Raw genomic sequence first — 21,243 nt, forward strand, 5'->3', positions numbered from 1 at the left:
TTGTTAGTTAGGGACACAAAAAGATCGATTGGCCTTATATTGATTATGAGAGTAGAGAATAATATTAGCCTATTCATTTGTCCTGAGGGGGATATGAAGGTCTGTAACAAATCTTGTGCCAGTCCATGTGGAAAACATTTAGAAATTTCACTATAATTTCACAGCAATCCACCCAATATCTCTACAGCTACAGTGCTGCTCCAAAAAATATTGTATTCTGGGCCAAGATGACAGATAAACTGGCTGCCTTGTCTCTAACATGGCTAAAAAGATCAAATAGACTCAAAACACTTTATTCCACTATAGGCCATTAGATCTATAAACGCTGTAATTGCATGATTAGATGATCCCACATACAGAGGAACAACCTCAACTTAAAGCTGCTGTTTAGTCCTGTTTATTTAATTTGGATTTTATGTGCTTGTTCTGTTTATGTGGTTAGTTTGTGAATGTGTATGCGGTAGTACTGTTTGTACAATGACAATAAAGGCATTTTATGATTTCCTATTCCATTCTAAAAACTTTATCATGTTTACTTAATGTCTTCAGGTCTTAATATAAATCACTTAATGTCTTCAAGTTAGTTGGGGTCACAAGAACATTAGTTGGTACTCTCTCTCTCTCTCTCTCCCACACATGCAAAAAACAGACTGTACATAAAAAAAAAAACATGCTTTCTCTTTTTGATTTTCTTTCACATCGTCCTTACAAAACAACAGAATATCCCATAATACAATCTAAGGGACCCAGCCACTCATGGCTACTAATCATGTAGTAATAGTCGCCATAATCATATCACTACATAGAGGCATGAGGACTTATGGGCTTTACCAGATTAATAGTGAAAAACAAGAGCTTATTTTCCTGACTTTTCCATCTGCTGATACCCGGAGTAGAGGATTATAGCCTCTAGATCGTCTGACTCCAGGAAGGCCGTCACAGAGGGGGATATTTGGGAAAAACACACCCCAGAAATGGCTTGACACGCCACAGTGCACAGCACACCAAAATATCCATGTGACTGTGCCAAATAAGCACCAGAATGGCTTGTAACAACAAAGGATGAGAGATTTAGTTTTGGCTTAGCGAGAAAGGCAAAAGCTGGGTCTTTAACAATCTAGGGACAAGGAAAGGTAGTTCTGACAACCGACATTTTTAAATCAACACAAAAAATGTGGCAGGATGTTTTGTTTTTATTTTAAATTTTTATTTTCTCCATGCCTCAAACAGGTCACACCAGTTGCATCGCCATGTGGCCCTTTGATTACCTTGTTCTGTCAAATGTTTGAAATGCCTCTTGATTTTATTTGCCATATGTCTTGTACTGTGGGGCTGACTGTGTGCATGCAGCTGAGATGCAACCCTAAAGCTATGTCATATTCTGGGCTTGGAGGAGAAGGGAGGATGCCAAGAGCTGAAACGTGATGACTAGTGGGTGTGTGTGAGTGAGTGGGGAAAAAGGATTCCTTCCAAAGGCTCCTATTTTGCCGTGTGTGTGTGAGCGTAAGTTCATGTGTAAGCACATGTGATCAAGAGTGCATTTATGTGTGGGAAGAAGGAATCCTTCCAGCCGCTTTCTTTCCTGAGCCTCTTCCTGTGTCCCCTCCACCCCCCTGCATACAATTCTCAAAGCCGGCGTTGGAGGGTTTGGCCTAGGCAAGATCCAACCCACCAGAGGACACAGAGGAGAGGAGAAAGTGTTTCTTTCCCTCTCTCTCTCACACTCTCTGTCCTTCCAAGCTCTGTCTCTACTATAAATCCTTCACACACAGATATTCCCACATCCCTCCATCCAGTGTGTGTTGGTGTATCTCATATGACTTGGCAGAACTGAACCATGCATATGTGCGTGCCAGTAAGGGAATGTGTCTGTTAAGAGTTTTGGCAGTTTTCTCAATGCAGCCTTACCAAAAGATCCACTGGGAAATGTGGTTTTAACGCCCCCTCTCTTCTCTCCTCTTGTTTCCTTTCCCTCTCCATTTCACAATTACATCTCTGTCTCTCCATGTTCCACTCCTTTTTACTTTTTAATTCTATCTTCTTTCCCTCATTTCTGTTCAATTTTCCTCAAATTCAACCTGTGGAGATTTTCCTTTCCATTCCTTCCAGCTATTGCTTCTCGCTCTAGTAGCACCGGTCCCTGCCTTCTTTGTGCATATTCAGTGTCTGCTCTCTATTAAAATGACGACATCATTTGCATCAAAAATCATTGTAAGCTGTGCATGCACAAAGGCATCAAATTTAAGATGTAACTCTCCCAGCGCTGTCCACACACAATGAATGCTGATGGAGAGACATGATAGGTTACCCTGTAGGGAAGGCTGGTCAGAAGAAACAGCTACTTGGTATTCCATCCCTCAGCAAAGCATGACACACAAGAGAGGGACGCTGGCAAATATGTAAATGATGAAATACTTCATATATCTCATGGCCTTCTGAAGTTCATTAGCTAGACAAATGATATGCAGATGTGTTTATGATGTGCATGGACGGGAAAATTGTACTTTAAAACAGTGTGGCAAGATACATGCATACACAAAAAAAGACTTTCTAATTCCGCTTCAACTGATTATTTTCAATTTCAAACCTTGGTAGCATCACTTTAGGTAGCTTATCAGACTTCACACTGCTCCCTTTGGATGTACAAAAGGTTCTATAAAACTTTTTCACATGTAGCAGTAGATAAATTTTCGTGTGTAGCCTATTAAAGAGTTTCCTTTAGGGGTTTGGAAAGCAGTAACCAGCTACAGCATAAAATGCTCAATGGTCAATGATTTGATATGCTGGAATACTTTTACTAGGAAGTTATACCTTTTCTGAAGTAAAGCATTTGGATACTGATTACACATTGTCCACTGGATGTTGTTCCTGCTAGAGTGCTGAAAATGTTTTTTAATACTGTAGGGCCTGGTCTTGTGGTTTTTATTAATACCTGCTTTAGTCTAAGAACTGTCCCAGCTGCTTTTAAACATGCCATGGTTAGTCCCCTTCTTAAAAAACCTAACCTTGACTCCTCAGTGTTAATTTTAGACCTGTTTCCCATTTGCCCTTTCTCTCCTAAGTTTTAGAATTGTTTTTTTTTTTATTTTTTTTATACAGTTACAGCCCTTTCTGGAAAACAACTCTGTTCTTGAGAAATATCAATCTGGGTTTAGGTCTCGTCATAGCACTGGTGCACAATGATATTGCGCTGTTTGTTGACGCCAAGTGTCCTGTTGCCTTAGTGCTGTTGGATCTCACAGCAGCCTTTGACACGGTGGACCATACAGTCCTCCTGTCACGCCTGAAGCACCATGTTGGCATCCATGGCACTGCACTTAAGTGGTTTATGTCATACTTTTCCAACAGAGCCTTTTCTGTGATGACCGGTGACTTGTCTACTTCTTGCTCTTCCCTCTCCTGTGGGGTCCCGCGGTTCTACTCTTGGCGCAATTCTGTTTTCACTATACATGCTACCACTTGGGTTAATTATAGCCAGGCACAACTTATCTTTTCATTGTTACACAGATGATTTGGAAATCTCTCTGCCATTGAAGCCTAGTAATGCACAGAGCACTTTATTTGATTGCATTGCTGATATTAAGCGGTGACTTGCCCAAAAAGTTCTACATCTACATGAGGACAAAACAGAATGTATTGTGTTTGAGGAGTCTGTGTCAACTGGATTTGGCGCCTTGCCTTCAACACCCAGTCGAACTGTACGAAATTTAGGAGTGATTTATGACAGTTCCATGAAATTTGATAAATAAACTGACAATGTTGTCAAGACAAGCTTTTTTTCAGCTACATCTTCTGGCCAAAGTCAAAAGTTTTTTGATCCGTCATGACCTTGAGGAAGCTATCCATGCTCTAATTAGTTAGAGACTGGATTACTGCAATTCTCTGTGTGCTGGTGTCTCCCAGTCTTCTCTCAGCTGCCTTCAACTCGTGCAAAATCCAGCTGCTTTTAACTAGCACTAAGAGAAGAGAGCACATTACTCCTTTCCTTTATTCCCTCCATTGGCTTCCAGTCCATCTTAGGATTTAGCATGTTAAATGCTGTGTGTCTGTACATATGTCAACTTTTGCATTTTAATACTGTCTGTCTTCTTACTGTCTGCCCCATCTTATTTATCTGAGATGCTAACCAAGTGACATGTGTCTCATCACTGACCTGGGCCTCTTCAAATCTAAACTCAAAACTTATTTATTTAGAATGGCTTTCAGTACCCGGTACCAGTGTACCAGTACCAGTGTGATGAAACTTTTATTTTATTTTACCTTTTTATCCTCTTTTTTATTGTTTTTATTGTTTGTCTTACTTTTACTCATGTACTTGTTTTCCGGTGTGTTTTTTAATCGTTGTTTGATCTCTTGTAAAGCACTTTGGTTCACCTGTGGGTTGTTGTAAAGTGCTACGGTATATAAATAAAGTGCATTACATTACATAAAGTACATTACTGGTTCCACCATGCACTAAATTTCCCTCACTGCGCCTTTGTACTGCTGTGTGTCTGTTTCAGTCATTCGTGAGCCCTCTGACTTTGACTGGGATCGAACCACACAGACTCAACTGTCTTCCACAATAACTCCAGCGGCCTTGTGGAGCTCTGTGAAGTTCATCAGAGTTCATCTTCTTTGTCCCCGCTGAGCTGAGGCTGGATACTGTCTCCAACCTTGTCTGGCTCATCTCTCCTCACCCTTGTCCCTCCTCAGCTGAGCTTCCATCACCTATCCCGGGGGGATAACTGCCTCACCGTGCCCCTCCTCCCCCCCAACCCCACCATCGGTCCCTCCACCAACCCGGCCTCACCCTGCCTCTCCCTCTGCTCTCTGGCTGAAGCCTCTTTATGTGATGTCATTGAGGAGGAGTGCAGCTTTTTTGGTGTGTGGATAAATGGGTGTATAGTGTGTGTCTGTGTGAGTCAGTGAGCAGGAGGTGTACATGTGAGAGTGTGACAGGGAGAGAGAAAGAGAGGGAGAGAGAGAGAGAGGACAGACAGAAAGAAAGGCACAAGTGTCAGGTTTCCCTTTTCAATTCAGAAGCTCAACTCCTTGTTTTTAATCTAGAAAAGAGGGTGAAAAGAGCAGGAAAGGGGAGAAGATAGGAGGGAATTTGAGCTACTGACAGCTGTTTTTGTTCCTCCTCTTCTCACACGTCTTTCTTTCTCTCTTTACAGCGTCATAGCTGTACACCACTTCAAGCATTTGTATGAAAATATATTCAACTGACAAAATGATAGTCATTTACATGGCTTTATTTCCATCACATATATAAGACCTGATTAGTCTCCTTTTTTTTTCTTTTTTTTTTTTTTTTAAATTCTACCCACGACAGCGTTTACATGTAAAATCTCAACGTTTACTTGCTTCCTGTGACGTCTCTCTCACCACATCCTGGTTTTGACTACACAAGATGCTGACATATCTGCAGTTAGGGTTTTCCTGTCAGTTTTTCAGCTCAGCCTCACTTGTACACGTATACTCTCGCAGGATTCTCACAACGTTGGCTAAAGTGCACTCCCATACACTGTAGGATAAATAGTTATATTCTATCATGGTAGGGTACTGTCCCATCTGCGGAAAGCCGGTCTACTTCGGTGAGTCTGACCTCTTTAATATTTTACACTACATGTCCCCTGTCTGTCTGGCATCCTCTCTTCATGGCTATCAGTTTCTGTCTGTCTTTCTTCTAGTAGGAAATAGTTTTATCATTTCAACTCAAACGTCTGGAATAAAACTCATGTAATAAACAGGTGTACGTCTAACACTTGCATTCATGATAGGTAGTTCATTTCTTCAGTCATCAGTGGCTGCAGTGCAGTTGTTTTGTGCATGCTGGCCCATAAACACACATGTTCTTGTTCTACCATGAAAACATGCATTAATGTATATTTTACACAAAAATGAACAATTATAATTTATTTTCTGTATGGAGGAAATAGATAATAATGCGTTTCTCTCTTTCTTGCTTCTTTTCAAGCACACATACAAATGCACCCGCTCATATCCATGATAACAACAGGATGTGGGTCTAGCCAAACCAGCTTGCACGCTGATCTCTGGGTTTCCTCCTCACCCCCTGTATGTTTTCCACATTCAGACCTCACTATCAGAGGCACTCAAACCAACGGGTTGTAAGTCTATTTGTCGTTTTGTCACTGCAGTTCTACTTGCCCGTTTATGTGCCGCCTAAGTTCAAATTCTCAGAAGTGACCTGGCCTACTTACCCCTTTTCCTCCAACCTCAGAGTCTCTGGCCTAGTTCCGCTGATGAGGGCAACAGTCTGTAAATTCCAAACCAGACACATTAATTTTTTGTACATTAAGTGAAAACTATTTTTATTTAACTGAACTAAATGATGCATTTTTAAAATAAAATCCGGACAATATATTGTTGCAGAATGCCTGCATGCAGATGTAAAATATCTGACGTTTCAGTTAAATATTCATCACATCACACCCTGCCTCTCATTAACGCAGCCCACTTTCTTTGGTGCAGGTGAGAAGAAGAGGTCCTTAGGGAGGGACTACCATCCTCTGTGTTTGAAGTGTCAGAAGTGCAACCGACAGCTCACAGCTGGACAACATGCTGAGGTATATAAAGACAGCGACTGAGACAATATTTGAGAAGAAAATAGTAAGAATGCAAATATGTCAATGAGTAATGGTGCAATGAATCCAACCTACTGATTGTGTTTCAGTATGACGAGAAGCCATACTGTTCATACTGCTATCTCAGGATGTTCGGCCCGAGAGGTAGGCTGCCATTTGTTTCACTATGAAAACACACACGCACACATTTTGGCACCCACACACGCGCGGAATTTCTGAATGTGTTTTCTCTGTATGAATCTTTCTTGACAGGTAACAGGTGACTGAAGTCCCCACAGTGAGTCACCTCCGCAGAGACCAGACAGAGCCGAAAATGGACAAATGCTGACATTTAAAATAGCCAGTTTATAAGCCACAGAATCAACAACAACAAAAAAATTAAAGAACCAATATGAATGATTGACATGGACATATTTATAGGATGGATTCCTTTGTTTATCTTTAGTTACACTTTCACAAAATTAAATATTTATAAGTGTGTGATGACCACTTGATGTGATGTGTTTGTGATTGTTCACTTTTATAATGTAAATTAATTCAGAAAAATTGTAAGTCAGTACTAATAAATGCATTTTTTATAACATTCCAACATCAGTCCCCAGTAGAGGTTCGGTTTGTAGTGGAGTTTAGAGACTTTACAAGCATTTTTTGGGCATCCTGGGTTGTCGTATTTGCTAACACATAAACACACATGCACATGAAAAATAAGTTGAGCTATGTGGCTCTCCCTCATCACCAGCCAGGGGAAGGGAGGAGGGGAAAGGGGAGAAGCAGGAATGGATAAGGGTGGCTGCCGTTGGCAGAGTAAACCAGGTCTTCTGCCAGAAGAATCTGCTGGAATGGATGGTACAGTGAGGCACACATGCATTCATGCAATGTGTCTGCAGTGTGCGTTTACTGCTGCAGGGGCTTGTCACCCGGCGGTGGGTGAAGTACATGGTTTTGACATACATACCCACACATGCACGCTCTCTCACGTACATAAAGAAAGACAGAGATGTGTCACACGAGTGACATTTCAGGAGAGATAGATAGTGAAGTAAAGGTTGAGAGAGCAGATGAACAAAAGGAAAGAAAAATTATTCCAACATCGAGCAGCAGAGTTATGCCTATGTGTATCTAGTCTAAAGCATGTCTTTGAACCTGTCCATCTCCCTCTCATCTCCCCAAATCCCTTCTTCTTCTATCCTGAGCACACTTCCCCTCCTCGCCTCCCCCCTCCCCTCCCTCCTCTCTCCATGTCTCCTTCACCCCCTAACCCCCTACCTTGATAGATCACATGACTGCTGTGATACCAGCTGGCTGACTGCTCATTTGCATGTGTTTCAGCAACACACCCTTATTAGAGAGACGGTAGGTGGTGGAAGGGCCGAGTTATAGGTGGAGAGGGGCTGAGGGATATGGGAGAGTGTGGTGCTGTGGAGACCACTGGGTGATTGAGGGGCACTGGCGGAATTATGAGAAAAGAGAGGGAGCATGAATTTACAGGGGAGACAGGAAGCGAGAGGACACATTAAAACAGAGGAATGAAAAATTACCATATTAAGCCTGGCTGAGTTAATGCAGAGGTTATTCAATTTGCATAAATCCAGCTTGGGTCCAAACTCGAAAAATGAGCTAAATTTTAAAAAGTAATTATTTAACTATGTGGTGGCAGCAGGAAATTCCCATTTATGGGCCTGATCTTAACTTCAGAGACAGTCTAAGCCAGCAGTCATTCTGATCAAATAAATGACAACGGTGTGAATGATAGCTTGGTATGTTGGGTGCCAGAATTTCAAGGCAAAAGTAAAATAAAAAAATAATAACAATAATAATACTAACTGTTTCTGTGGACTACATTTTGACAGGAATTCTACGCCTTCTATTTTCATTTGTGTATTAATGTCGACATCTAGTGGCCAAAAACGTTACTGCTAATTTCTCAGGGAGGTAAGCCACGGCGTTAACGACAGTGAAGGCATCAGTGTAGTCGTTTAAATTAGTTTCTTCACCCGCGTCAGGTGAAATTATAAAGTGTGCCTAGTGTGTTAAATTATTCAAGTTGCCTTAACCTTTGGTAAAAAAAAAAAAAAAAAATCTCTAAGCATTTTCTAGACATTACAAATGTAAATGGAGCCTATTCGTGAGATTGTATGCTGTTTTTATATATTGAAACAGATATAGTGTAGCACAAAAGGACAACGATAATATCTTAATAATATCTTTAGAGGGGTTGTAGTTTTTGTAAATTGGACGCCTTGTATAAAGTAAAAAAATGTGTGGCATTTTTTTGCCGCGTCTACGTCATTGACTGTATTCTACGTGCCAAGGTGTTCAATTTCCGGGAGTGCGGGATTTCCAAGAAGCACTTGAAGGCAACGTTCGCCAACAGGCGTTACTTTGCCTCGCGCATGCGCATAGGGCTAAATAGGAAGCAGAAGAGGTGGACGGATTATGTGGACATATCGGTGAGCGAAAGCATCTGCTTTCAAGTAATTTATGTACTGCCAGGGAGACTGGCCTCTTGAAGGGAAGTCCGTGTGATTACATGTACGTTTAAGTGTGTATATTAAAAAACTCAGCGACAATGATGTCAGAATGCGACCCGACAGAGGCCAGCGAGCCTGTGCTGGATACCGGCGCAACAGCGGTGCCTGTGCCAGAGTCTAACTTTCACTCCACAGAACCGTCGAAGGTGTTATTTGACAGGACCCGGATAGGTTTGGGACAGACGGCGAATCCCGGAGTCGCCGTTCGCATTTCGGACTCTTGTGAAAGCGTTTTGACCGAGCTGGAGACGGACGGCTCCGGCGAAGAAGCGCTGTTGTTACCGTGCTTAGCAGGAAGCTCGTCGTCTCCGAGGGGTACGCGAGAGAAGCGGAGCAGACGGAGCAGACACAGCTCGTCGTCGGATAAAGACACCTTGGCCTCCCCAGGTAATCGTCCCGGATCAAAACCGTCGAAATCTTATTATAGCGAGCACCGGTGGATAAATAGGTAGTTGGGTCATGGCACACACACTCACAGGGGATATGTCATAGTATGATGCCATATGGTTATTTTTTTGTTGACGCATATTGTGTTTCAGGGCAAATGAAGGCTACACAGGCTGATTACTGATAAGTGCAGTGTCAACTTTGACTGCAACGTGGTCAAATCAGTGTGATGTAATGCAAACACTTTGATGAGTATTAACCATTTCACTCTGTGGCTCCTTGCTGGGTCCCCCTAAGGGCCCCTGGAGGCTCTTGAGCCTGGTCTGGAGTGACCTTAACGTTTGACATGGAAAAGGATAAAAAAAAAAAAAGCACCTTCTTTCTGATTCAGTTCAGCATAGATGTGCGGGGTTTCTAAGCATGCACACAGGTCCACGTTTAAAAGCTGTGTATGTGTCAACTCAACTTGTTATCTTCCACGTATGAGATCATCTGGTACTTTCACCTGATGATATGATCACTTCAGCCACATATGCATTTAACATGTGACTGGATTTAAAACAGCCTCACTGTAAAGAGCCATTCATATTCCTTGTTTAATTATTATTTTTGTTTGTTTTTAATCAGTGCAGCAGGTTAGATACTGTACAGATGTCTCCCTCAGTATTGAAAACAAAATGAGTTTATGATGTGTCGTCCGTATGTGTATGTGTGTTCACAGGATTAGTTTAAGACTATAAAAAGAAAAAGGTGATGTACACAGGAGAAAACAAAGACAGGTGATCCAGTCGCCATGGAAGCAGCATATTCTGACTTAACTGGGTTTATCAACACCCCCCTCAAACCACCCACACCTTTTCCTGTGCAACATCACTTTTGAGCACTTATTTTTTTTCTGTTTTCATTCCTCCCATATTCAGTTCTTTTGGTCAGTCTCCCCGTGTTCAGATGTATTGTTCCACCATGTACCATCGGGGCCAGAAATTTAGGCCACAGAGCCTGAAAGTGTCCCATTTCCTGTGGCCGTTGGCTCTAAAATTACGAAATTGCTTTACAAATTACATAGTCTTGAGACCTGTCACTTTGTGGGTTTAAAATGTGTCGCACTAGTCTACACTGCTGTTTGTGGCAGTGTCTTGCAGGATGTAAATCATAAAGGTGTTTTTTTTTTTTTTTAACAACTCGCTGGTAAAATTTACACACATCCAACTCTAGCAGTACACGGCTTCGCATTACAGTCTTCTTTCATGACAGACTGTAGTGAATTAAGGTTACAGTATTTAGTAATACGATCATCATAGGTTTAAGCGAGACAAAGATTTTTATCGTGTATATAGTCAGTTCTATGATTCAATGACCTGAATAGACTGTCTACGTTTCGCCGTCTCCGCTTCTCCAATAACCCTTTGCAGACTGCGGTGTTGTGACAGGTCACACACTGTTCACTGCAGGTCTCTTGAGCTCTGAGTGAGCTGTACTCCTGCTGTGAAAGGGCTCTGTGGGTCCCATTAACTGACCAGGACGTCTGAGAGATGGTCATTAAGTATGCATAAGGCCACTGTGCAAGCAGACGCACACCCATTGTGTCGTCCAGTAGTTTGTGTGGTGGTGATGATTATCTGATAATGAGAGTATTTATGAGAGATGAAGTACTACAGGTTTTTTTACTTGGTCTCTTTCTGCAGGTTGATGCTCATGGAAAGAGAGCGATAGAAGAGAGGCATAGCTGCCTCTTGTAGTCACACTCCACAATAATGTTATTAAAGACAAGTCGTCCCCAGTGCACTACTTTGGAATCATACCTCCTAAACCTATCGCTGTAACTAAAAAGATAAGGTAAATTTTAGATTCACCTCTGAAATTGTAATGTAAATCAGTAGACTGTCTGCAGAACCTTATCACAATCCGTCTCTGGGACCATTAATATGTGTCTTAAGTGATTTGCTCATCGGTGGACAGCTGTCTAGGCAAGAATGCACCCAAAACATGTTAAGGACACAACTAGATCTAGTGCACAGACCATATCCAGAGGTGACCTGGAAATACGTGGCTCCTTATACATCAACATGTATCTTCATTAATAATTAACAAAATGCTCGTACATTTTTATCCACACAAAGTTTACTCATATTTATTAATTCTGTTTCTTGTAATCATTTTTTCTTCAGATTTATTTATTCTTTAGTTAGTTAATAGCTACAAAGACAGAATATTTTAAACAAACATCACATGCGTGTGCGGGTGCTTTTTATAGTGGTTGTGTGATTTCTTTTATTCTGAAGGTATGAGGCAAAACACTGTTTATGCAGGAGCACCCCTGTTGAGTACGAGGTCTTTAATGTGACCCAGGACTCACTGTGTGTTCACACTACCAAAGGGATGCGGCCAAATGCGTCAGACCACCTCCAAATGTGGTCAGAGATTGAATCTCTAAAATCCTGGGTGTGTTCACACCTTTAAACTGCTCACTTCTGATCCATTGCCCAGGATGAATGTTAATGCAAGGTCTGAACGGGGCCATAGATGTATCCACTTGTGAGTGAATCTAATGTGAGTTAATGCCAGCTGTGAGACCTGTGTCTACACCATTTTATTTCTATTTTCATATCAAGATGAAGCTGTTTTTAAAGTCCGTTTATGGTCAGCCATCTTGTGGCAGGGTGGCACTTATGCACATTACATCTGCTTCATATCAACACCAGAGTTTGGGATTTCTGTCTAAACTAAAGTGTTGTTGTGTCGAATAAAGCAGTAAATGGAAGTCAGGTTCATCTAAGGACATGCAGGCAGGTCTTTAGGGATTGTTTTAGAACATGCTCTCCTCTCTCCTCTACTCCATGCTCTACTTTCACAGTATGCTTTAAATAATTTTATAATGTGTCTTGGGCTTAGCTGGTACCAAATGGAGCACATTACGTGTTCAGCCTAGCATGAAACACTGCTATGGTTACCCAAATTAGGTGCACCTCCAGCACAAACCTTGTGGCTGATAGATAGAGAGGACTATGCTAATATTTTGAGGGCTTTGGTTTTTGCATGAATAGAAGAAAAAAAAAACTGTCCATGAGCACAGATAACACAGAACAAAGGCCTTGTTGCTGGACGTGTGCAGGTGACTCTCTGTTAAGCAAAATATATTTGGTCAGAACTAGGTGGAACATATAACTAAGGAGACTTTGACCTAAGTATTAACTGTTAATCTGAATCCCTTAGCTAATATTTACATATCTCATCCATCTATTCCTTTCTCTCTCGCATTTTAATTTGCTTCCCTCTTAGTCTTTTCAAGTGAATTAGCTTCAAAGCTATCTTTGTTCCTCCTTATCTCTGTGACAAATGGCATGTTAACTGTCCTCCAGTCCCTTTGTCACCCCCCCTCTTCCTCCCTCCCTCGTGGCTGTCCCTTCATCTCTCCTTGCGTCCCACTGTGGCTTTAGTGTGACTGATACGGAGCATATGGAGCATCTCCATCAGCTGACTGTTCTGCCCCGCGTGAGGAGGGGAAGTCGGAACGTGTCACATCACGTGATTGAGCCTTCATCAAAGCAATAATTAGCACCTTGTATTCACCAGAGAGCAGTCACTTCCAGAGGATTATATTAGATGTGTAAGGCAATAGAACAGTTACTTATCAGTATGGCCACTTTACAGACTTTCTAGAAAGAAGGTATTTGGGTTAAAGCCAGTGAGCAGTGGAGTTTGTGTCTTTGATTGTGTGGGCTCCAGTCCACACTTTCCTTGTGTGCTAGCCGTGAAATAGACTAGCCACCTGTTTTACTCCACCTCTCGCACAGGGTGTAATGGGAACACGTCCAGCCTTCCATGACAGGACAAACAGTTGATGCTTGAGATGAGATGGTTGGCTTGATGGATACATTAAACTGTGAATGGTGGTTTATTATTATTATTATTATTATTATTATTATTATTATCATTACCGTCTGTATTTTATCATGCAACATGTTAATAAGTAATAATGTGTTTCAGTTATGACTGAGTTTTTTTTATCGGTCTAATTCAAGTACTTGACTTTAATTTAATGTTAAATTTTTCTTTGCTCCAGGTATCAGTGTTATATTTTTTAAGCAAGTGAATTTCTTTTTTTTTGTGTTGATTTAATCGTAGCAAACTTTTACAGTGTGAAGATGAATGTCAAAAAAATCTATTTATTCTCATGTCAGGTACTAACAGTGGGGACTTCAACCATTTCCCTGAGGACCCAGAGTTTGCAGATATCATCCAAAGGGCAGAACAAGCTATCGAGGGTGGCGTCTTTCCAGAGAGGATATCCCAGGGTTCCAGCGGGAGCTACTTTGTCAAAGATCCAAAAGGGGTGAGCTGGGGAAAGAGGCAGGATGCCGATGAATGAGAAGGGAAGGAAGTGAAGGATCATGGACTAAATCAGAGTAGAAATAGTGTGAAAACCTTTCAAAAGCGTCTTGGGTTTAAATTTTGTGCACTAATTTCTTGTGATTAAATATGCTAGTTGTGTAGCTCTTCGGGAAAGTCTGGCTTGATCTTAAGATGAGCAGAAGGAGCAAAGAACAAGTAAAGAGCCGGGATGGAGGAACCCTTTACAGCAGGGACTTGATGAATAATGTGTAGCCGGACCTTGTCGACAGCAGATAGCCAGCATGCACAGTTAGATTCACGTTAACAAGTAACTACAGGGAAAAAATATTGGTCCTTAACTTGTTAGCAGCATCTGTGCCACTTTATTTGTAGCTTATAATAATGCACGTCTTGCGTTTGACTCTTTAATTGTGTTCAGTGTGTCTGTGTTTCTGTGTGGTGATGCCAAATGTATGTTGAGATGCGTTTCTTTGACGTAGTTTTTCTTATGATTCTCTTTCCATTGTACAGAAAATCATTGGTGTTTTCAAACCAAAGTCAGAGGAGCCTTACGGTCACCTGAACCCAAAATGGACCAAATACTTTCACAAGGTATGTTGTGTCATCTGTCTGTAAACAATCTGAAGACGGCCAGAAGGAGAATAAGTAGACATGTGAACTTTTAAGTCAGGTGTAAAAAATGCTTTCTTATACTATAAGGTTTTGTGCCCATATATCTCTCCGGTTTTGGTATTTCTTAAAATCCTTTCTGTCAGTTAGTGCATGCAGTACCAATATAATATACTGTATGAGGTTTATGTTAACACCTGCATCTGCAAAACTCTCTTGTCCTTCTCTCTCTTATTAGCTCTGCTGTCCCTGTTGCTTTGGCCGAGGCTGCCTGTTACCTAACCAGGGTTACCTGTCAGAGGCCGCCGCCTCTCTGGTTGATACCAAGCTCGGCCTTGGAGTTGTGCCTAAAACCAAGGTGTGACTCTCACAACGTGTTATTTCTGTATAGAGTTTTGGAGGGAGTCAATCTAGATGTTGATGTGATTGGATTCTTATTTTGTTTAATATGTTTCTAGCTATGGGGCAAACAATCCAACAGCTCCCATGACCCACAGCTCTCCCTTTTTATCAGGTGGTGTATTTGGCCAGTGAAACGTTCCACTACAATGCTATCGACAGAGCAAAGTCCAGAGGGAAGAAGTACGCCTTAGAGAAGGTCCCGAAGGTGGGACGTCGCTTCCATAGAGTGGGACTGCCACCCAAGGTAACAGAGACTGTTAACTGCTTCAGGGTCTGATATCACCCACATTGAACTGTTTATTCAAAGTAGTTCATTCATGAAGAGCATAGGCTGTTCTCCCGTTCATTCCTTTGTGGTGTCTTGAGCTTTATGCAATTGTGTAACAACAATTAGTATCTAAAGTTTTGAGACGACTTGTATATAAAGTGAATTGTAGTTTTTAGGCCTATGATAATTATCAGTTAAAAAAACAGATGAACGTTTTGGGAATACTCACAGTGTTTGCTGCCAAAACAGCATTGACTGATGGATGCATGCTGGTATCAAGATGTTGGCAGCAGATCGTTTAAGACGGGGGTCATTGTGAGCACCTTGACTGGTCTGCAGCTACGCAACGCTATACGTAACAAACTGGGACTCAATGTGTATTCTGATGCCTTTCTATCGTCCCCATGTGCATCAATGTGCCATAGCTGGTTCACCACTGTTCCTTCCTTGGACCACTTTTGATAGTTCCTGACCACTGCAGACCAGGAACTCAAGAATTGCAGTTTTGGAGATGTTTTGGTCCAGTAGTGTAGTCATCACAAGTTGGGCCTTGTCAAAGTGGCTCAAATCCTCCCTTTTACCCATTTTTCCAGCCTCTAACATTAAGTTTTTGGACAAAATATTCACTCACTGCCTAGTATATATCACCCACTGACAGGTGGATGATAATCCAGAGGTCGTAATGTTATGGCTGATCAGTGCATATTCACATATAAACTGTCCGCTGTCTAAACAGTGTGAAATAGGAGAGTCTCAGTGAGAGGTGTGCTCAAAAAAGTTGCTGATTCAGCCCTAGTAGAGGTCAGTAACATGAGTGTCTGTTTTTTCTGAAAAGACGTGTTTAGTTATGCTCCGCTTCTCCCTTTCCTGTTTCTATTCAGCTCTCGTCTCTACCCTTGTCCTTCCTTTACATTGTTTTAAAAATGTCTTTAAAAGACATGTACAGATTATAGTGATATAGCTGAAAGTTTTGATTCTACAGCACTTCAATCTTGCGATCATGCAGCCATCCTGCTGCAACATGAACATAACTGTCACAGGTTTATTCAAATAAAAAGTTCAGAGGAGGCATTTCTGCTTTAAATTCAGTTCTCAGTTCTTTCTTGAGAAGTTTTCAAACACTGAACGGATGTATTTATATCCTGTATGGTTTCTTGTGTCAGACGGCCTTCTGGATGATTTTTGTAGATGTTAGAAATTGTGAAAAGGTGGTTGTAAAATATGTTGTGCAGGAAGTGTTATGGGGAAGCTGGCTTTGTGTTGTAACTGTCATGGGCTGCAAACATTTCAGCCGAGCCAGCTGACACCGCTGCACCACGGCAAATCATTACCACATGACAAGGCTGTTGTTTACAGAACACTACACACTGCAGTGCAATGTTTTCTTTATCTATGCGTCACGTGTGTTTCCAGGTGGGATCATTTCAGCTGTTTGTGGAGGGCTACCGTGAAGCAGATCACTGGCTGCGGCGCTTTGAGGCAGAACCTCTACCGGAGAACATCAGGAAGCAGCTGCAGTCACAGTTTGAGCGGCTGGTGGTGTTGGACTATGTTATCAGAAACACAGGTGAGGGTGTGCCTGTGCTGACCTTTTAACAGGTTTTACCTTCCTGTACAATGTTTTCTCTCTCAGTTTTGAGAGATTTTGTAAACGATAAAAGGGCCGTTCATCATATTTGACATAACTGAGTTTAGTCTCGGCACACCATCCATTTATTGTCTCAGTCAGCAGTGCTCCTTGTCACTCACAATTGCTTGCGTAATATGTTGCATTTTATTGGCTCTTTAAATCTTTTACCATCAATTGTGACTGCATTAAGTTGAGTTGTGCTCTCTTTTGTCCACCCACACTGCCATTGTCACTCTCCACTTACCTGTTTCTATTTTCTCTTCCTCCTCAGATCGAGGGAATGACAACTGGTTAATCAAGTATGAGACGCCAGGAGAAGAAGGGAGACAAAATGTGAGTTTAAATAAGCGTATACTTAAGGCGTGTTCAGACTGTCACAAAGCAAATTTTCACCTTGTCAAACTGCATGAGGAACTAAGTTGTGTATTTTTACACAGCTCATGTTATTTTGTGCCTGCAAGGTGATCGGTTGTGATTTTCTGTTTCCCATAGACGCCTGCATAGAGACAAACACACACTTAATGCTCTGTTACTCATTCACAGAGAGGACAGAGATAAGCAGACAGTAGTTCGCAGTCATCTCACATGGTTACAGCAGCTAGATCCCTATAAGACTGCCTATCATCGATCATTATTTGCCACGTGTTGATAAATGAGAGAGGTCATGGATCTGTCTAATTAATCAGCCGTTTGAATGCTGATCAATAACCAGCTTTTGGTCATTAATAATTCACTCAGTTAATTGTGATGTGCTCTCTGATCCTCTCTTTCTCCTCGCTGTAGGATGCAGAGTGGCCAGAGAACAGCCCGGACTCCTGCATCAAGATTGCAGCCATCGACAACGGCCTGGCCTTCCCCTTTAAACACCCAGATGAATGGAGAGCCTGTATGTTTGTCACTTACTTCACACGTGATGACAGTCCCTGTCACAAATTTTTCTTGACTAATTATGGCTTACTTCTTCATTTTCTTGTGATTTAGCCAAAGTAAATGTCAGCCATCACAAGTTGTCAGCATACTGAATATTATCAGTTAAAAAATAGTTTGACATTTTGGAAAATAGTCAGAAACGAACAGCTTCCCCAGCTTTTTCCATATTAAATAAATCTGTTCCTCTTTGTAAAAACAAACTATTAGTTTCCTGTACTGCTTAAACTCACAAGATAATTGGTGAATTTTGTATTTGCTCGTGTGACAGGGCAAAGCTAACAAAACCATATATTTAATATGAGTGTGAAAGTTTTTCCCAAAAATCGGGCCATGTAATGATGAAGCTTTCGTCCCGTGATGGTCTCTTCTGCGAGTGTTGTAGCAACAAAGAGCTGTTAAATGTCAAACACTGTGTTGTGAAAGATTACAACAAGCTGTATTGTTGTGTTGTGTCCTTCATCAGATCCGTTTCACTGGGCGTGGCTCCCTCAGGCTAAGGTGGCCTTCTCCCAGGAGACCAGAGAACTGGTGCTGTCCCGCCTCTCGGACATGAACTTTGTTCAGGACCTCTGTGAGGACCTCTACGAGATGTTCAAGGTACAGGTCACCTCTTTTGTTTTTTCGTTTTTTTTTGCTCTGTTCATAGAGATATAAATAACAGCTAACATCAGTGGCTCTCTTTGTCTTCAGACGGATAAAGGCTTTGACAAAACCATGTTTGAGAGACAGATGTCCGTTATGAGAGGACAGGTGAGATTTTTTTTCAAAGTTAGCTACATTGTCTCTTCTCCTGTTGTGTCCCCTGATTTTTTTTTTTTGTTTGTTTTTTATTTCTGGATGTTTCCTTTTATATATTTCCTTGCTCTCCTTTTCTTCTCTCATGGCCTATTTTCTTTCACTTCCATTGTGTTGAACACCACACATCCAGATTTTCTATCCTCGTCGGCTGCTCTGTCTCACCTTTCCTGTCTCTCTATTCAGCTCTCCCCTCTAACCTTGTCCTTCTTTTATGTTGTTTTAAAACTGACTTTAAAAGCACAGATTACAGTGGTCAGGGGACACAATGCAGTTCTAAACTAAAGTCTCTTCCTTGATTCAGTTGAAGGATTTGACTTTAGTTCACTTAAATCACATAGACAACCAAATGTGTCATGAACAGAGTTGTCCACATAGTTGCCGATGTGCCACGAGCGTTGCTGAAGGATTTCACTGGAGGGCACACTAGGGAACTCTGACCAAATAGAACTTACTTATTGGTCACTTATTGTGTGACTGTGAAAACATTTTCTCTCAGAGGATCAGTAGTTCCCACTGTTCCCACCTTTTTCCAACATTTCTCTCAGCAGCTATTTTGACAACCATATTTCATACATTCGCCTTTCACGTCCTCACACTACCTCAGTCTGTGTTGTACAGGTATGTTGTGAATTTCCAAGGACTTGCAACAACAGTCTGAAACCAAGCAAACAGATATGCGACAGCCATCATTTGCATACAGATACATAGTCAAAGTCAAATTCTGTTTGTCTCCAGTCTCTAATTGGAATAATTGATCTATGACGAAAGTAACTGGCAAACTGTTTGCAACTGCTAGTTTGATAAATGACCCAGACCAAAATCTCTTAATGAGTCATGATTATTATTTTTCAACCACAGCTTGAAACTATTAAGTTAAAGAAAAGAAAGAGCTTTTATTTAACAGCAGATTTTATATGCTGTTTTTTCAACTGTGATGGATCTCTCCTGAACCCCTTGAATCCTGTTTGTCCCCAGGTGTTGAACCTGACCCAGGCACTGAAGGACGGCAAGAGCCCCATCCAGCTGGTGCAGATGCCTCGGGTGGTGGTGGAGCGTAGCCGCTCAGGCGGCCAAGGCCGTGTGGTCACTCTGGGCAACGCATTCACGCAAACCTTCCACTGCAAGCGACCCTTTTTCTCCTCCTGGTAGCCAGAGAAGGCAGAGGAGCGGAGCTAAGGAGAGACTACTGCAACAACCCTTTTCCTGTGGCGAGGTCGGTGCTGAAGCAAGGAAGGGTGAAATGAAGGAGAAGATGAGACTATCCCATTGGAAACTGTTCATATTTGTCCGTTCAAGGAAGAAAAAAAATGAAGAGGGAGTCGCTAGTGATGGGAAATAAGATGAAGATTTTTTGGGGGGCAGGAAATCGAGTTTTGGCTCCTTATTAAGTGAAGAGAATGAGAAGAGAAGCGTGGGAGCTGGAGAGATTAGCATACCACTGTCTCCTAGAGACACCTTGGGGCTGTTTGTGGTTACCATGGTGACTTGATTGGATAATCGGCTTTTCCACAGAGGTGGGCTTTGTTTATTGTTAGGAAGAAGAAAGGATTTTTTTTTTTTTACCCACCTAAAGTACCTACTGAAGTCTCATGGAAGGTCTCTTAGTGCGGTAATGGCCAAAGAACAAGCACTTACTACCACATGCTAACAGATATGTGGTTCAGTAGTGTTTGGGAATCTGAAGGACTCCTTTCACAGATCTCTCCAGAAAGTGAATTCTTCTCTGGATAATGTCCAAAAATATTTGCCTTGTAGGATAACTTACTGGAAGTGGTTGACTAGTTCGAGCCATGTCAAACGACTCTTCACCCAGTGTTAGTCTTCAGAACCACATCTGCTGAACAAACACAAACCCAGTGTCTTCAACTCTCAGTACTGCCAAAATCTGTTTGTCAAAGGAAAAGCCTCTAGAAAATAATTTTGCTGAAACTTGAATTTGGAGGAGGAGGAGGACTCGGATTAAACGCGTTGCTTGAATGTAATCTGTTTACGGTTTATACACAGATGCGTACTCCTATACATTTCAATACAAGAGAGTGCTGTCAGAAATAGACTTCATATAACAATGAATGTATTTGTTGTTTGACATGTATTTAACTGCTGGCACGCAGCTTTCTCCTGAGCCTCTTGGCACGAGGGAAGAAAAACTTTCCTCCCATTTATAATTATATGAAGAGGAAAAACAGAACTGAGGACAATATTTCAGACTCTGCTCGATGCCGTTGTGTTTTCTTATGTATGCATCTTGAAATTTTTATTCCAACTCAGTGATTGTATGAGAAAGTTGTATATTTAACAGGTTGAAAAATAAAATTTGGGAAATTCAGACCTTTTGTTGTATGTTTTAGTTTCAAAGTAAAACTAATATGCAGCACTCAAACGTTTTCTCTATTGAAAAGGAGTTTAGAGTTTAATTAGCTGACGTATATTGATGGCTCACCATAACTGAAACCTACTATCTAATTATTCTTTTGAAACGATTGTGAGATACTGTAGTGCAATATGGGGACCTGTTACAATCCAGAATGTCTCAAGACACTTTCCGAGCCCAGAATGTGAAATCCCCAGAGCAGGCACTAAGCTGACAGCGGTAAGAAAAACTCCCTCTTAACAGGAAGAAACCTTGAGCAGCACTCTGCTCATATGGGGGGGGGGGGGGGGGGGGGGGTCTTTGTCTTCTAACAGCTTCTAATTATTGTACTTTGGCAATCAGTGTTTCTCAGTCTGTTGTGCATCTGGTGC

The 21,243-nt window shown here is 41.6% G+C and overlaps 2 protein-coding genes across 2 annotated transcripts; both read left to right on the forward strand.

Moving 5' to 3' along the window:
* The first annotated feature begins 5,147 nt into the window (after positions 1-5,147).
* LOC311509277 (cysteine-rich protein 1) lies at positions 5,148-7,516 on the forward strand. Its single transcript, XM_084574406.1, has 4 exons — positions 5,148-5,579; positions 6,481-6,575; positions 6,683-6,737; positions 6,846-7,516. The coding sequence occupies exons 1-4, from the start codon at positions 5,537-5,539 to the stop codon at positions 6,854-6,856; spliced, it is 204 nt and encodes a 67-aa protein (XP_084430532.1). The 5' UTR covers positions 5,148-5,536; the 3' UTR covers positions 6,857-7,516.
* A 1,493-nt stretch (positions 7,517-9,009) lies between these two features.
* pi4k2b (phosphatidylinositol 4-kinase type 2 beta) lies at positions 9,010-20,923 on the forward strand. The gene is made up of 11 exons (XM_084571252.1): positions 9,010-9,511; positions 13,693-13,844; positions 14,375-14,455; positions 14,712-14,831; positions 14,988-15,119; positions 16,557-16,710; positions 17,045-17,106; positions 17,557-17,659; positions 18,167-18,300; positions 18,394-18,453; positions 19,477-20,923. The coding sequence occupies exons 1-11, from the start codon at positions 9,163-9,165 to the stop codon at positions 19,648-19,650; spliced, it is 1,521 nt and encodes a 506-aa protein (XP_084427378.1). The 5' UTR covers positions 9,010-9,162; the 3' UTR covers positions 19,651-20,923.
* The last annotated feature ends 320 nt before the right edge of the window (positions 20,924-21,243 follow it).

Source organism: Chelon labrosus, assembly GCF_963514085.1.
Source record: "Chelon labrosus genome assembly, chromosome: 2".
Classification (NCBI taxonomy): domain Eukaryota; kingdom Metazoa; phylum Chordata; class Actinopteri; order Mugiliformes; family Mugilidae; genus Chelon; species Chelon labrosus.